The sequence below is a fragment of the Triticum aestivum genome, chromosome 1D (genome assembly GCF_018294505.1).
Source record: "Triticum aestivum cultivar Chinese Spring chromosome 1D, IWGSC CS RefSeq v2.1, whole genome shotgun sequence".
In the NCBI taxonomy this organism is placed as follows: domain Eukaryota; kingdom Viridiplantae; phylum Streptophyta; class Magnoliopsida; order Poales; family Poaceae; genus Triticum; species Triticum aestivum.
The window spans coordinates 448153540-448171400 of NC_057796.1; the positions used below are offsets into that span (position 1 = coordinate 448153540).

Below are 17861 nucleotides of genomic sequence, written 5' to 3' on the forward strand. Positions count from 1 at the left end.
ATATGTGTATGCGGAAACCCGAAAGTTGTTCGGAGTCCCGGATGAGATCCCGGACGTCACGAGAGGTTCCGGAATGGTCCGGAGGTGAAGAATTATATATAGGAAGTCAAGTTTCGGCCACCGGGAAAGTTTCGGGGGTTACCGGTATTGTACCGGGACCACCGGAAGGGTCCCGGGGGTCCACCGGGTGGGGCCACCTATCCCGGAGGGCCCCGTGGGCTGAAGTGGGAAGGGAACCAGCCCCTAGTGGGCTGGGCGCCCCCCCTGGGCCTCCCCCCATGCGCCTAGGGTTGCAAACCCTAGGGTGGGGGGCTTCCCACTTGCCTTGGGGGGCAAGGCACCCCCCTTGGCCGCCGCCCCCACCCTAGATGGGTTTGGCCGGCGCCCCCCTCCCAAGGGGGCCTATATAAAGGGGGGGGAGGGAGGGCAGCAATATCTCAGCCTTGGGCGCCTCCCTCCTCCCCTGCTACACCTCTCTCTCTCGCAGAAGCTCGGTGAAGCCCTGCCGAGACCCGCTACATCCACCACCACGCCGTCTCGCTGCTGGATCTCCATCAACCTCTCCTTCCCCCTTGCTGGATCAAGAAGGAGGAGACGTCGCTGCACCGTACGTGTGTTGAACGCGGAGGTGCCGTCCGTTCGGCACTCGGTCATTGGTGATTTGGATCACGGCGAGTACGACTCCGTCATCCACGTTCATTGGAACGCTTCCGCTCGCGATCTACAAGGGTATGTAGATGCACTCCCTTCCCTTCGTTGCTAGTATACTCCATAGATGCATCTTGGTGAGCGTAGGAAAATTTTAAAATTATGCTACGATTCCCAACATATGCTAGGGTGATGGTGGATGAAATAACGGAGGGATTTGAGGACCTCCAGCTTGACCACCCTACCGGTGAAGGGGAGACTCGGCTGGGTTTAGCTCTGAAGACTCCGTGCCTATGGCGGAAGGAGCTCATTAACCTTCCAAACTGGACGCCTCCGGCGAGTAAGGGCACTCCGCCGCCTCCTCCTCCGGCGAGTGATCAGGGCACTCAGCCTCCTTCTCCGGCGGGTGGCGGCACTCCGCCTCCTCCTCCGGCGAGTGATCAGGGCACTCAGCCTCCTTCTCCGGCGCGTGGCGGCACTCCGCCTCCTTCTCCGCCTGCGCCGGCGTGCCAGAGCAGCCAGCCTCCTCCTTCTCCGCCTCGTCAGCAAGGGCGGAAGAGACCCGCCGCCGCTCCGGCTGCTCCGGCGCGTCGTAGTCCTTCTCCTCCGCCTCGTAAGCAAGGAAAGAAGACAGCCGCAGCCGCTCCATCTGCTCTGCCGGAGTCTAGCAGTACACCTGCCAGAGGCGGGAGGCAATACAGATTCGGTCCTTCTCTGAAGACTCCAGAGAAGTTACCATACGAGAGGACCCCGGAGGAGAACGCGAAGATCGTGCGAGCCGAAGTGACAAACTTCTTTCAAGGGGTGAAAGCAAAGAAACATCTGTTGGGAATCGTAGCATAATTTTAAAATTTTCCTACGTTCACCAAGATGCATCTATGGAGTGTACTAGCAACGAGGGGAAGGGAGTGCATCTACATACCCTTGTAGATCGCGAGCGGAAGCGTTCCAATGAACGTGGATGACGGAGTCGTACTCGCCGTGATCCAAATCACCGATGACCGAGTGCCGAACGGACGTCACCTCCGCGTTCAACACACGCACGGTGCAGCGACGTCTCCTCCTTCTTGATCTAGCAAGGGGGAAGGAGAGGTTGATGGAGATCCAGCAGCACGACGGCGTGGTGGTGGATGTAGCGGGTCTCGTGCAGGGCTTCGCCGAGCTTCTACGAGAGAGAGAGAGGTGTTGCAGGGGAGGAGGGAGGCGCCCAAGGCTGTTCTGTGCTGCCCTCCCTCCCCCCTTTATATAGGCCCCCTGGGGGGGGGCGCCGGCCCTGGAGATCAGATCCAATGGGGGGGGGGGCGGCGGCCAAGTGGGGGGAAGGGGTGCCTTGCCCCCCAAGGCAAGGGGGAACTCCCCCTAGGGTTCCCAACCCTAGGCGCAGGGGGGAGGCCCAAGGGGGGCGCCCCAGCCCACTAGGGGCTGGTTCCCTTCCACTTTCAGCCCACGGGGTCCTCCGGGACAGGTGGCCCCACCCGGTGGACCCCCGGGACCCTTCCGGTGGTCCCGGTACAATACCGGTAACCCCCGAAACTTTCTCGGTGGCCGAAACTGGACTTCCTATATATAATTCTTCACCTCCGGACCATTCTGGAACCTCTCGTGACGTCCGGGATCTCATCCGGGACTCCGAACAACTTTAGGGTTTCCGCATACATATATCTCTACAACCCTAGCGTCACCGAACCTTAAGTGTGTAGACCCTACGGGTTCGGGAGACATGCAGACATGACCGAGACGCCTCTCCGGTCAATAACCAACAGCGGGATCTGGATACCCATGTTGGCTCCCACATGTTCCACGATGATCTCATCGGATGAACCACGGTGTCGAGGATTCAATCAATCCGTATGCAATTCCCTTTGTCAAACGGTATGTTACTTGCCCGAGATTCGATCGTCGGTATCCCAATACCTTGTTCAATCTCGTTACCGGCAAGTCTCTTTACTCGTACCGCAATGCATGATCCCGTGACTAACGCCTTAGTCACATTGAGCTCATTATGATGATGCATTACCGAGTGGGCCCAGAGATACCTCTCCGTCACACGGAGTGACAAATCCCAGTCTCGATCCGTGCCAACCCAACAGGCACTTTCGGAGATACCCGTAGTGCACCTTTATAGTCACCCAGTTACGTTGTGACGTTTGGCACACCCAAAGCACTCCTACGGTATCCGGGAGTTGCACGATCTCATGGTCTAAGGAAAAGATACTTGACATTGGAAAAGCTCTAGCAAACGAAACTACACGATCTTTTATGCTATGCTTAGGATTGGGTCTTGTCCATCACATCATTCTCCTAATGATGTGATCCCGTTATCAATGACATCCAATGTCCATAGTCAGGAAACCATGACTATCTGTTGATCAACGAGCTAGTCAACTAGAGGCTTACTAGGGACACGTTGTGGTCTATGTGTTCACACATGTATTACGATTTCCGGACAATACAATTATAGCATGAACAATAGACGATTATCATGAACAAAGAAATATAATAATAACCATTTATTATTGCCTCTAGGGCATATTTCCAACAACATCCACCTCCGGAGGAGAAGGTAGAGCCGGTGAAAGCGAAGCGCACTCTGGCTGCCCTGACAAAACCACCAAAGTCTCCGCCGAAAGGCAACTATGAGCGCATTATTGCAAAGACATTTGTCGACGGAGCGGTCGGGAAGTACTGTCAGTGATCAAAGGTTAAAAGAACGACGAGCTGGGAAAAAAATTGCCCAGCTCGGCGAACAAGCGAACAAATCGTGCCCCCCGCTCAAGGTGTCTAGCGACATCGTCGCTAATGATCCGAGGATTGTGCCTGGTTATAGCAATATTGGAGATTACCTGCCCGACGATGTACATTATGAAATCATGGAGGTGGACGAACACAAATACCATTACGGGAAGCCTCTCGTCAAAGATGAAAGATCTCTAACAACGATGATGCGAAGATTACATGATTGGTACATGAAAACCTGCAGAGAGTCTGATGGGATGAATACTTTGACGCTGAGAGTTAAACCGGAGCATGACCTCGTTGGAATTGAACTGCTGAATGTTCCATTTGAGGAGTTCTTCCAGTTTTTCAATCAAAAGGCCCTCGATAAATCAACGATCACTTGCTACTGTCTGTAAGTAGTACTACTTCTGTCATTAAGTCTCTCTATATAGGTCAGCTCTTTCACTGCATGTATTTATAATTATCCTCACTATATTATGCAGATTGAAGATCGCCGAATTGAAGAAAAGACAAATCGGTGATATTGGGTTCATTAACACAAATCTCATAGATGCATATACGGTTGAAAAACATGCCAAAGAAGCCGAGGCCAACTTGCTACGATCGTTGGCATTAAATCAAAACAAAGATATAATAGTCTTTCCTTACAACTTCAAGTGAGTGTTACTGTCTTGTGCATATTCGGTTTCCCTTATTAGTCCAGGTTATGGTAATGTAATTGATGACTTATGCATGCATGCGCAGCTTCCACTATATTCTCCTAGAGATTAAGCTTGAGCAGGGAGTAGTAACCGTCTTAGACTCGAGACGAAAAGATCCCCAGGACTATGCGGACATGACTCAAATGCTCGAGAAGTAAGTTAAATCGATCATTATCCATCATATCAGCAACTTTGTTCATTTCCTGATATCAAGTAATTGTTTTCTTTGTCTGGCAGGGTTTGGAGAAAATTCACCACAAAAGCTCCGGGACTGCCGAAGAAGCTGCAATTTAGACACCCGAAAGTAAGTACTATAGTAGCATGTTCCGCACATCTCCTAGTGATTCAAGCGCTAGTTTCATCAATACCATTTAGCATGCTTGCTTATCAGTTAGATTGACCTCTATTTCTTGTAAAGTGGTTGTGGCAGGAACAAGGGAATGATTTCTGTGGATACTACGTTTGCGAGTCTATCCGCCACACGACCTATGAGCGGGGCTACTCTGACGAACAATATGAAGTGCGTAAGCAATAATATTCACATTTTTATTTTATTACCATCATTTGTGTCGAGTTTCATTTATTCATATATATATGTATTGACCCCCTTCTTCAAATTAGATCTTTCGGATGCGGGATGAACTCCTAGCACTAGATCGTATGCGAGCAATTCAAGAGGAATTGGCGGCATTCTTCCTTGACCACGTGATCGCTGAAAACGGAGAATACTATGTGGACCCTGTGTTCTTACAATTTAATTAGGAGATTATATTGTAAGAGATAATTATTGTATATATGTAGCCGGTAGTGTCAGATAGATATACGAGAACTTGTTGTTCGACCAATCTCTGGAGAAGGAGAGGTGGTCGATATCACTTCTCTTTGTATGCATATGTTCATGACGATCTTCTGTTTCCTTCATTTGCTTACTAGCTAGCGTGTTTAGTCCTCTCCATACGTATATAGTACGTAGCGTCGACCAAGCAGGGAGATAAGAGAGGACACTTCTCTCTATTAATTAGCTAGCTAACACAATATATGAAACACCTAAATTAACCCCCCAAAAACCCCCAACCCCCCCTTTCAAAAAAAACAAAACCCCCAGCCCCTGAAATGCTGACGCGTGGATGCCTATTGGTCCCGGTTAGTGACACCAACCGGGACAAAAGGCCCTACCTATTGGTCCCGGTTGGTGTCACCAACCGGAACCAAAGGCCCCCCTGCCTGGGCTGGCAGCAGCGGCCACGTGGAGGACCTTCTGTCCCGGTTCGTGTAAGAATCGAGACTAAAGGGTTAGGGCTTTAGTAATGACCCTTTAGTCCCAGTTCGAAAACCGGGACAAAAGGCCCTTACCAACGGGGGTAAAAGCCCCTTTTTCTACTAGTGGCCACAAATGTGGTAGTTTCTTGCAATTGACTCCCAAACCTCTCTACTAGCTCACACCTTTTCGCTAGTCGGGTCCAGCACCGAGGGAGCACAAGGCCCACTTTCTAGGATACCGCTGCACAATCTACTAATGTCTCTAGAGAGAGGACATGTGTTGGATGGTGGGTTACAACCAGATAAAAAATTCATCGTATACACGCAATACCCAAGAGAAGGCTGCCGCTACAACCACCTCGTCTCGCGACAACCTAACCCGTCATCCTTTCGGGGCATCGTTGAGGAAGGCAACTACACACCTCTATTGTCGTCGAGCTTCCTCCATGTCCATGCACATTTGTGTTGGAGGCCGCTGGCCGCAACGGTGCAACCCAACGAATGCCAATGACGCATGTCCTTTACCTCATCCTCACGGAGACCGGCACGCGAGTGCCACCATCGCCGACGACGGCGGAGAGGGCCACGATTGGCGCCACACCATTGCCAGCCGACCTGCGCCGCCATGAGTTAATTGCAAGAAACCACCACATTTGCGAAAAACTACCCGGTGCCTAATTATTTGCAAAAGTCACCATGCATTCAGTGAACTTTTTGCAAAAACCACTGATCAGATGATTTAACCCGATTAATCACTTTCTGACAAATGGGGCCGGATTGTCAGAAGTTGGCTTAGCAAAAAGTTTACACACACACCTGGATCTAAAACAGAAAAGCAATCCAGTCCTTGTTCCCAGTTGGTTGTCGTCAAACATCGCACATGGACGAACACGGAACACCTGAGGACGGTTGCTGCATGCTGCCTCCGCAACTGCTGAGTGTGCGGCTGCCCACGGCTGGTGCTGCTCGCCGCTGCAGCTACTGCTGTTCGTCGCAACCCATCGCCATTGTGGCTGGCCGCGGTTGTTGCTGCTCGCCTCCGCGGCTCCCCACCGCAGCTGCTGCTCGCCGCTGGTGCCCGGGCTGCTGCTCACCGCTAGTGCCCGGACGAGCCAAGTGCACGGCCAGCTGTTGCCATGGCAAGGACGAGGAGAGCAGGCAGCAGTAGGAAGCGAGGCAGACTGCTCAACGGTCGGCGCAACTCAGGCAACACAGCGGCAAGGCCGGGTGGAGCTTCTAACAACGGCGACGGGAGCCGGTGGGGGTGACAGGAGCCGGGGGGAGCTCCGGGAGCACAGCGACAGGGCTGGGCGGAGCTTCCGGCGACGGGCTTCCGGCAGCGACAACGGGATCCGATGGTGGTGACGGGAGTGGCGAGAACTGCCTCCTCCGATCGGATAGGGAGCAGGGATAGGCCGGATTGCTTTTCTATTTTAGTTTCATGGGCGTCTATGTAATTGTTTTTGTTAGTTTACTCCTTAAACTCCAGTCCCACTTGTCAGAAAGTGATCAAATGAGACAAAACCCCCAATCAGTGCTTTTTGCAAAATATTTACTGAATGCGCGGTGACTTTTGAAAATAACTAGGAACCAAGTAGTTTTTCGCAAGTGAAGCCCCAAATGTGGTGGTTTTTTGCTTTTAACTCGCACCGCCACACATCAAACCTTTCTACTCCAACAGGTGCACAGCATGTTATAGTGCCATTTTTATTCCAATATAAAACTACTCACTATACTAAAGAAGGAACCATCCAAGAGGGGTTTAAACCAACTTGCCACCTTTGGTTTTAAGCATATTATCCCTGCTCGATTATAAATCATTTATCAACGCAACAAAGATCTGTATGGGTTTATTACTGAAATGCCTCTGATCGGCTAGTCCATGGGATGAAGAGTTTTTTAGTGGAAGTCTCGGGCTCAGAGAAGAAGATCATGTTGTGAAAAGAGCTTGGACAAAGGATCATATTGTAAGGGAAACATATACATGTAATAAAGAGGTCTCAGTTTTTGAACGTCTGAGCAAGAGCAACAAGATGGGAGTAGTTTCACGCTCAAGTGTATTGCTACAACTATTGGCTTAAATCTTGTTTTGCATAATTATCGTTTTTTAGCAACAAATCATTCAAGGTGCTGGTTGTAGACTGTATGCACGCTTCTATGGGAGATAGCAGATTTTTTTTTAGGGATGGAAGATAGCAGATGTAATTATGGACTCCAAGTGCCAGGGATAAACCCAGATACAATGAGGCCCAACAAAAAGAACACTCCTAGAAAATACTTAATCACCACACTTCATGTTGGCCGGTCCAACCAAAGGTCGATTTTATCGTAACATGCCATAATTAACAATCCATATCATGCATATCACGCAGGCACATATATAGTATAATTTGCAATTGGAGTATATAGTTACTTCGAATTTGCACTAGGGCAGACGAGAATGTTTCACGAAACTAAAGAACAGGCACACTCAAACTATCTAACAGATACCGGCACCATCATCCGGAATTAACTACTCAAAATATCTTGTGCTAAATTAACTACTACTCAAAATATCACGGGCTAAAAATCTCTGCCGCAGGCTTGATTGGATCACTTGGCGACGGCGGGCCTGCTGCTGCAAGCCAAGCTTATTTCTCAACGGTGACGGAGACCCTGCCGCCGCCAACGCTGTTCTTTGTGACTTTGACGGTAGGCAGCTCGACATTCTTGCCCTTCTTGGGAGTCGACCTGTAGTAGCAGCCGTAGAGGATCAGCTGGGCGAGGCCAAAGACGGCACCGAGGCCATTGGGGATCTGCACGGAATCAAAAGATAGTTAGATCGATGCATGGAGATATCGTTTCTCTGGCGTTTCGAAGATGCGATTGTAGTACTGACCGTGATGTAGAGGTCGAACTTGATGAGCGCATAGCCCGTCCAGCAGCAGCCGTTGAGGAAGTTCACTAGGGAGAGGACGAATGGCATGTACTCCACGCTCCTAGTCTTGATCACTTTACCCTGCAAGCAGCACAATATTACGTTCACCAGTTAGTAAAAGCACACGTCTCATTAAGTATATATATGGTATAGATTAATGAGGAAACATATTCACTGGCTAATTAACAGCAGCCATATATTGTTGAGCTCTACACCTGGACTGCATGACCCACGGGATGGAGCCAATGTTGGTGGCTGGTACCGTATCCCTTTCTCATTAATAAGGATATCATCACCTCATAGAGTTGCAAAAGGGAAGGATCACAAGATGCAAAGATTACAACACTATAGGCATGCATCCCATCCCTAGGCATCACACATATCTGATGAAGTGCTAGATCACAGGTCGTGAACCGTTCTTTCCGATCCTTCCCGTCACTCAACAGCCAACACGAGAGTTTGGCGAGAGCAACAGAAAGCATGGTTGGCTGGCTACACGGGATGCAAATATACATAAGCAGAGGACACGTCTGGGCTGTGTGATACCTATTGTGGTGAATAAACTGTATGCTTTTTGACCTAACATACATGCAAGGCAGCATCATGTAAAAGAAATTGGGTGTGTGAAGATCATGACGATTTGTCCAAAAAGGCAGCACGTTTGTTTAGACAGGTTTGATACGATGCTTAAAATAGGAAGGTGCGTGTACATTATCCTTTCCCATTAATTGTATTCCAAAGTAAACAACGCCGCCGTATATAGAAATAGAAACAAACGGATCGAGGATTGAAGAGTGGATCAAGCGATGGATCGAGCACGTACCATGATGGTGAGCGGGGAGGCGTACATGACCGAGCCGAAGATGACGCAGAGGATGCCGACGATCATGGAGCGCTTCTCGTGGGTGTGGGCGCCGAGGAGCACGCCGGCCACCACGCCCACCATGAACAGGGCCTCGACGGCGAGCACGCCGAGCATCTTCAGCTGCACTTGCGCACGCACGGGCATGCATGGGTTAGCTAGGGGCTGATCTTGTATACATACAGAAATGAACGCCGAAAAGAGACAGAAATACTACGTACCCGTGTGTTCCTGGTGGCGTAGATGAAGAAGATGATGAGGTAGGCGCTCTCGATGACGAGCCCGATCCCGTTGATGGTGACGACGAGGATGCTGTTGGGGTGGACGATGGGGAGGCCATAGAAGACCCAGAGCATGCAGTTGAGCAGGGTCGCCAGGTAGGGGTCCGGCTTGAACTCCTCCACGTCCTTGGCCTTGATGATCCGCCAGAACGTCGGCCTGCACAGACAAGCATCAGATCCATACCCCAGTTGTTACCGGCAACTACTTTCCATGCATAGATTAGATTAGACCAGCGGCGGGCGGCGGCAGCGGGACGAGAGGAGGGTGGCGGCTTACACAGGGGAGAGGAAGAGCCCGAAGGAGATGACATTGCCGACGATGCCGACGATGTTGCGGGCGGCGTCGGCGGAAACCATCTTGCTATCTTGATCGCCGGGAACACAGCTCGACTGGAGGAAACGACTTGGGGAATGGGGAATGGGGAATGGGGAATGGGGAATGGGGTTCGGGGTGATTGAAACAGGGAGGCCGGGCAGAGCTTATATAGTCGTGGGTGGCGGGTTCGTCCTCCCCAAGTAAGGAGTTACTATCGGATATGGCTTTCCTGACGTGGAGGTAAAATACGATTTTTTTTGTTTGTTTGACAAATGGAGGTAAGCTCTGATATGGCTAGGAGTTAGATATTCCCTACGGTCCAAGTTCAACATGAATTGTCGTACCGGAAGAAATCCAAACAGATTATGGAAGGTGGTTAAATCTCTTATACGATATGGTTAAGAGTTGGTTACTCTTCCTCCGTTCAAATTTCGATCGGAGTTGAAGTCCAACGAACTGAGCAACCTGCGATCCTGACTGGACGCCGTGCTCGCGTCACGAGTGTATTCAAGCTCCCGGCTTCGCTATGAGATGATATACTTCGAAGAAAGTTTGCACGAGCTCTATCATGCGACGGCAAGGGATTGCTAAAAATGCACGTACGTTGCACGAGCTCTCCCAACAACGTAAGAGCATCTCTAACCAATTGCTTAAGAGCATCTCCAAAAAGCGCGGGGTTGCGCGGCGCGCTAAAATAATTATACATAATCAAAATAGCGTTTTTTTGCGCTCGGTGTTTTCTCGAGTATATAGCAAAAAACTACCACATTATAGGCTAGGTCAATAAAAAACTATCACCTTTCATGATATTTCAAAAACCTACAAATTTTTTGGTTCGCTGTTCTAAAAAACCCAAATGATCATGCAATTTAGAATTAATCCGGTTTATGACATGTTGGGCCCTTCTAAACAAACCGTTTATTGACTGTTTGTTTAACCGTTAATGTACATATGGGTCCCATATGTAAGCGCCCACTCTCTCTCTCCCTTATTTTTCTTTTCTCCATCTTCTTCCCTGATGTCTTTCCCCAGCCATGGCCGGCACCACCACGGCTGCCCGCAGCCACGGCCGCCGGCGCCAGAGCCGGCCACCACCACGCCATGGGGAGCGCCGCCGCATGCTTGCTCAGCTCCGTGCCATGGGGAGGCCAGCGCCGCCGCCTGCCTGCTCACCTCTGTTGGAATTAAACACGAACACAACCTCCCAATATTGATACGTGTCCAAGTTGCTAATGTATGTACGTATCCGAATAGTGCTGGAGCTAGCCTCCGAGTAAGATTGGTCTAGTTAGCTGCTAGTGCTATTTATATACGTGCAACCAGCCTTGTAAACTTGTACCGATCAGAAGCAATAAAGAATCAGGAACGTCACGTTCGTGTGGCAATACCTTGGCTTTGTGTGCGTGGTGGCGTTTGGTTTCCGGCCGGCTGGCCGTAGTGTACCCTCACGTGTTTCTGGTGTTGCTTGCCGTAGCTATCGATCAGGAGTTCATCGACTAGCAGAAGGCTACCTTTGCACTTTGGTACACCGTGCATCTCGGCGTAAAGTATTTCGTTGGGCTGAGCCAGCTTGGAGCAGGAACCAAGACAGTCAGCGTTGCTTTGCTTCGTCGTCGTTCGTCGTCGGCCGTATCACCGTCGCCAGAAAGTACTCAGCGTAGCGTCTGGACCAACAATTGGTATCATGTTGGAGTTAAACCCGACGTGGTTTCTCTCGTACGTGTGTACGCAGGTGTCCGGATAGGATAGCTGACCATCACCTAATAGGACTTGCATGTACGTGACCGATTAGGAGTAGTTTTAGTCACCGAGTTGGTTCGGTGCTATCTAGTCTAGTTCCTACATATATATACATGTAAGGACCCCTGTAAACAACCGTGAGTTGAAATCAATACAAAGGAAAATAACGGGAGCGACACGCTCCCGTAGCTATCTAATCCGTCGACTCCTGTTGCGCGTGTGTATTCCAGAGAGATTGATCGTAAGCGTGTACGTACGCAAGTTCTCTGTTGAAGCCAGCCTAGCTCCTACGTGCAACTCCAAGCAAAGGATCGATTGCTAGTTTGGCTAGCTTTACACTACGGGTGGTCGATCACGAGTCAGCTTTGCTTTGTCGTTGTTCGTCGTCGGTCATCACCGTCGCCGGAAAGTACTCGGCGTCGGGTCTGAGCCAACAATTGGTATCTAGAGCAAGGTTGATCTTCTAGTAACGGAGGATCATGGCGGATGACGAGAAGACCAAGCAGCTGGCGGAGTACTCCGGTGCGGCTAAAGTAATTGCTGCTCCGGCGAGTTTGTTGTATCCACGGTTTGATCGCGAAAACTTCGAGGTCTGGAAGGCCCTCATGGAGTGCGGTCTCCACGCCAACGAGCTATGGGACGTGGTGGATCCCGGAGGCGACGCGTTCAAGAAGGAGGGAGCCGAGCACCGGAAGGATCGGCAAGCGGCGTCGGCGATTTATTTGGTGATGCCGACGGATGTCCTCCAGCACCTGATTGCCAAAGCAACGACGAAGGAGGTGTGGGATATGCTGAAACTCATGTTCAAGGGACACACCCGCGCCAAGCACGCTAATCTCCAAACTCTCCTAAGGAATTACGAGACTTTAGTCATGGGCGACGATGAGTCTGTGGATGCGTTCGCTTCACGGGTAGCTACTCTCGTCAATCGGATTCGCGCGCTTGGAGAAAACCTAACGGAGACCTCGGTTGTCCGGCGGTTCTTGCGCGCGGCCCCTCCCCGGTACCTGCAAATTGTCACGGCGATCGAGCAGTGCGTCGATCTCGCGACACTCTCCATCGACGATCTTGTCGGACGGTACAAGGCTCACGATGAGCGGATGCGGTACAGTCTTGGGGACGGGAGGAACGACGAGCTTGTGATGCTCACAAAGGCGCAGTGGATCGCCCTCAAAAAGCAAGGGGGATCCACGAGCAGCAGCAAGAAGAAGGGAAAGCAGCGTTCGGCGAGAAAGAACTTCGCCGACTCGAACGACGAGTCAGACAATGAGGCTGCACCACCACCGAGGAGAAAGTTTGACATCAGGAAAGTGAGGTGTTATAACTGTGGACTCCTCGGCCACTTCAAGGCTGACTACGAGGAAGCACCGAAGCAGAAGGCGCTCATGGCCCAGCAAGGAGATGATGGTGACATGATGTTGATGAGCGAACTCGTGGACGAGGAGGATCCAGACTCACAAGTGTTGACTAAAGAAATTGTCGAGCTTGCAGAAGAAAAAGTTTGCCATCAAGATTATGGTTCGGAAACTCGTGTCGAAGCTACAGATGCGCGGGGGGGGGGGGGGGGTGATTCCGGAATTTATGTCGATGTTACGGGCATAAGTGCCAACTTTGCTGGAGCGGATGCAGCAATAGCTGCGTGTGCTCGACCATGAAGAAGTAATCTTTGTGCTGTTCAAAGGTCCGTAGGTGGCCACAAAAATAGCACTGGACGTGGTGTCTCGCTGAGTAGGCCGAAAGCACCGGCCGCAGGCACCAAAGCTGGATCCCTTGTGCGGAGTAAGGGCGCCTCGCACCCAACAGCGAGTGCTGCATAAGGAGCCTCCAAGGCAGCTACGTGTGGTGGCCTAGCCACAAGACAAGGCTCGCATGGTGGGCTACAAACAAGTCCAACAGGAGGGCTTGGTGGCTCACGTGGTGAGCTAGGGCCATCTACACCTAGTGACGTTGCAAGTGATCCAGGAGATATGCAAGGTTCATTACCAGCGCATATACGTACAGTTTTGCCATGCTTGGCCACTATAATGCAAGAAGACGGGAACGGCAAGGTAACGTCCGTGCCTGGGGATGAAAGTCTAGCTTTGCCAAAAGCAATGTGCGAAGCAAACGGTGAGGATTTACTCTTGAAGGTACAAGGAGCCATGCAAATAATGTCGTCTCCGAAGGTACAAGAGACGAGGACAACGCCACCTACACCTGTACTGCTACAACCGGTGTTACACCCATATTCGGAGAAGACTCTTCGGACGATAGACCCGGCAAAAATGAAACGGAGTGGGCGACGGTGTCTAGAAAGCACCGAGGAACCGGCGAAATTTGTGGACGCAAATACGAAGGAGTGTTGGCGTCATGCTATAAAAGAAGAGTTGGGGTCGATCCATGACAATAATTCATGGGAGCTTGTGGATCTTCCCAACAATGAAAAGGCTATGGAGCTCAAGTGGGAATTTAAGGTCAAGAAAGATGTTGAAGGGTGCATGAAGCACAAATCAATGTTTGTAGCCAAAGAGTATATGCAAGAGGAAGGTGTGGAATTCGAAGAAGTGTTTGTTCCCATTGCAAAGATGGAGTCGGTGAGATTACTCATCGCTCTCACGGCTCAGGAATCATGGAAAGTACATTACATGGATGTAAAATCCGTGATTTTGAATGGCGAGTTGAAAAGAGATGTGTATGTGAATCAGTCACCGAGCTTCATCAAAGAGGGAGAAGAACACAAGGTACTGAAGTTACATAAAGTCTTGTACAGGCTACAGGAAGACCCTCGTGCGTGGAACATCAAACTTGATCAGACGATGATTTCTCTTGGATTTGAGAAAGCCCCACTAGAACATGCAATGTACAAGAGAGGTGAAGGAAGGGATCGTCTACTAGTTGGCATCTATGTCGACGACCTATTAATTACCGGAGCAGATGAAGAGTTGATTGCAAAGTTCAAGCTACAGATGAAAGAGCTTTTCAAGATGGATGATCTCGGTCTTTTGAGCTACTACCCTGAGATAGAGGTACATCAAAAGACGGAGGGAATCACACTATGCCGGGAGGCATACACAAGAAAGCTACTTGAAAGCCGTGGCATGAAAGATTGCAATCCAATTGATGCTTCAATGGAACCTCGTCTTGAGATGAGCAAAAGAAGAGTAAAGTATCCGCAGTTGACGCAATACAGTATATTGCAGCGGCCCCTGTGGTGTGTCAAGGTGTGTGGCTAGGGAGGCTACACGGTGATCTCATGGATCGAGATCCGAAACAAGTGGTGCTCAATGTTGACAGCAAGTCTGAAAGTTTTCTACGCGAGGATCCAGTGCGGCATGAAAGGAGCAAGCACATTGATACGATGTATCAATACATAAAGGACTGTATGGAAGAAGGTAAGATGAAGGTCAACTACATTCGCACCGATGATCAGTTGGCGGATATGCTAACCAAGTCTTTGGACCGAGAGAAGTTTTCGAAGATGCAAAGAAGGATCAGCGTCGGAGCTGTGACGTGACGACGTCGTGTTTAGGGGGTGATTGTTGGAGTTAAACCCGACGTGGTTTCTCCCGTACGTGTGTACGCAGGTGTCCGGATAGAATAGCTGACCATCACCTAATAGGACTTGCATATACGTGACCGAGTAGGAGTAGTTTTAGTCATGCTACCTAGTCTAGTTCCTACATATATATACATGTAAGGACCCTGTAAACAACCGAGAGTTGAAATCAATACAAAGGAAAATAACGGGAGCGACACGCTCCCGTAGCTATCTAATCTGTCGACTCCTGTTGCGCGTGTGTATTCCAGAGAGATTGATCGTAAGCGTGTACGTACGCAAGTTCTCTGTTGAAGCCAGCCTAGCTCCTACGTGCAACTCCAAGCAAAGGATCGATTGCTAGTTTGGCTAGCTTTACACTACGGGTGGTCGATCACGAGTCAGCTTTGCTTTGTCGTTGTTCGTCGTCGGTCATCACCGTCGCCAGAAAGTACTCGGCGTCAGGTCTGGGCCAACAACCTCTTCGCGATGGGGAGCACCGCCATGGGGGAGAGGGAGGCGCATAGAGACGACATGCTACTGCTACTGCCCTTGCAGCGTGAAGGTAGTAGCTGCAGGAGCGAGGGGCAGGCAAGCTCGAGAGTGGCGGATGCAGCGGCTCGGAGCGGCTCGTTGGTGGCCGAAGTGCAGGAAAATGGCGCCGGCGCTACCGGACGAGGTGGCGGCGTCCATAGACGGGAGAAGATGGAAGGAGGGCGGCGGATGGGTGGCTCGGAGCGGCTCGCCGGGGCGATGTGGATTTGTAGCAGAGACGACGAGGAGCTTCGTGCCATGGGGAGGCCCGCGCCGCCCGGCTGACCAGCAAAGGTCCCTTCGTCGGCTCCGGCAACGAGCTCGCGGGCGAGGACCTGGTTGCTTATTTTTTATTTTTAAGGGACCCGATTGCTTTTTTTCAGGGAACTGGTTGCCTTTTGTTTTTATTTTAAGGACCCTATTGCATTTCCAAAAATATTTAGGCCCCACCTGTCATAACCTGTCAATGGTCAACCTAACGGTCAAACATAATGGTCAACCTGACGAGTGGACCCGAGTTGTCATAATAACGTTTAAAGTTAACCAACATAGTCATCAGTAGTTTTTTCGAACAGCGAACCAAAAAAGTGTTAGATTTTTGAAGCATCAAGAAAAGTGGTAGTTTTTTTATTGACCTAGCCTATAATGTGGTAGTTTTTTTGCTACATACTCTGTTTGCTCCAATAGACGCTGCAAAATATGACGCGCGGCTATAGCTCCAGCACGCGCTGCAAAATCCAGCGTGCGCGAGCGACCCGTACTACGATGCAATACATACAAAAAATATGAAACAACATATAGTTTAAATTCATAGCATAGTTCAAGCCCAACACCACGTGTAGTCCATATGATACAAATAAAAACGATAGTACGATGCAAATATAGTAGATAAAACGCAACGACGAAAAACTAGATTTCGCCAGTGTCTTCTGCTCACGCCTGTCCGCCAGATCCGTGGCTCGCTGCGCCCTCCTCTGCTCCCAGAGCTCGTTCTCGGCGGCGACATCCTCTGGGAAGCGCTCGCGCCATGCCGCCATGGCGTGCTCATCCGCCTCGGCGATGAGGAGGCGGTGCTCTCGCCTCCGCTGGATGCGGCGGTCCTCCGCCGTGATTAGCCGCGGCGGAGGCGCGAGGTCCTGCGCCTGCTGGCGCGTCTGAGAAATTCATCTGCGCTCGTGGCCTCCTGAGGCGCCACGCCGCCGCGTCGTACGCGAGGACGGCCTCGTGGGCGGTCTCGAACATCTCGAGGCCGAGGCATGTATCATCGGAGCGGATATCTACGTAATACACGCCGGAGGGGCGGGCACAGACGCCGCGGTAGCCGGAGCTGCTCCGGGCGCGTGGCGGGCGCTGGAGGCGGGGAAGAAGGGCGCAGCGGCGGCAGGGCACCGGCAGAGGCGAGGACGAAGGAAGAGAGAGGCGACGGAGACGGCAGTTGGCGGGCGCCCTCGCGCGGTTTTATAGAGCGCGCTGGACGCCGCATGCGTTGCCGCTTTTTCACGCGCGCGCGCAGTTTTTGTAGCGCGCCGGACTTCCCGCGCCTGCTAGAACGCACCAAACCGGCTCGCGCGCGCAAAAACGCCTTTTTCCTGCACGCGCCATATCTAGGGCACCTGTTGGAGATGCTCTAAAAACCTATAACTCCTCATTTTACTCCTCTACCACACCTAAGCAATCTCTCAAACTGTTAAAGGAAGAAAAAAATTAAGAGTCGACCGCAAAAGTGACCCCAACTCTCTCAAATGTGCTTTATCAATACCTCCCAGGGTAAAACTTGCACACCCTCCTCCCCCCTAGCACATTACTTCCCGTCGCCGCCGCCCATTCTCGTCGCCGCCACCAACAATGCCACTGATTCCGGCCAGAATGGAGCCACAAGATTCTTCCTCCATCGCCACCGGAGCCGATCCATGCGCCGCCGTCCGCAAAGGGAGAGGTTGGGCACCAAAACTTGCTTCGGGCCACCACACCGGCAACCAAGGCTTGCAACAAGGTCGGTGAAAGACCACGGCAACTCCGGCTCCGGCAGGTCGCCCTCTCGCTGCTCCAGCCGTTGGCAAGCGGGCGAGGAAGTCAACAGCGGCCGCGACGACGCTCGCGAGGAGGCGACTTCGACACCTCGTACCCTGTTTCCAGCCACCCCTACGCACCTTTCATCGGTGCATCCAGCCGCCCCTGTCATCACCAAGGTTTGTGGCCACCAAGAGGTTGGGCACCAAAACTTGCTTCGACCACAACACAGGAACCAAGGCCGACAACAAGGTCAAGCAGTCGCAGCTGCAGCAGCGGCAGTTCAAAGAACATGTGGTGCCCCCATGTTTGATTTTGATAATTGATGACAATCTCTAT

The 17861-nt window shown here is 51.2% G+C and overlaps 1 protein-coding gene across 1 annotated transcript; it reads right to left on the reverse strand.

Moving 5' to 3' along the window:
- Positions 1-7729: 7729 nt before the first annotated feature.
- Positions 7730-9871, reverse strand: LOC123174323 (bidirectional sugar transporter SWEET6a). Its single transcript, XM_044590033.1, has 5 exons — positions 9686-9871; positions 9349-9565; positions 9089-9250; positions 8227-8346; positions 7730-8143 (listed from the first exon to the last, which is right to left on the reverse strand). Exons 1-5 carry the CDS (start codon positions 9763-9765, stop codon positions 7979-7981), a joined length of 744 nt encoding a protein of 247 aa, XP_044445968.1. The 5' UTR covers positions 9766-9871; the 3' UTR covers positions 7730-7978.
- Positions 9872-17861: the final 7990 nt, after the last annotated feature.

Bases quoted from the DNA above. Each gene is read 5' to 3' on its own strand.
- LOC123174323 (XM_044590033.1), bottom strand. From the start codon at position 9,765: ATGGTTTCCGCCGACGCCGCCCGCAACATCGTCGGCATCGTCGGCAAT. The intron at 9,566-9,685 runs GTAAGCCGCCAC...TTGTCTGTGCAG, and splicing joins GGGCTCTTCCTCTCCCCTGT to GCCGACGTTCTGGCGGATCA. The intron at 8,347-9,088 runs GTACGTGCTCGA...TGCTGCTTGCAG, and splicing joins CCTCCCCGCTCACCATCATG to GGTAAAGTGATCAAGACTAG.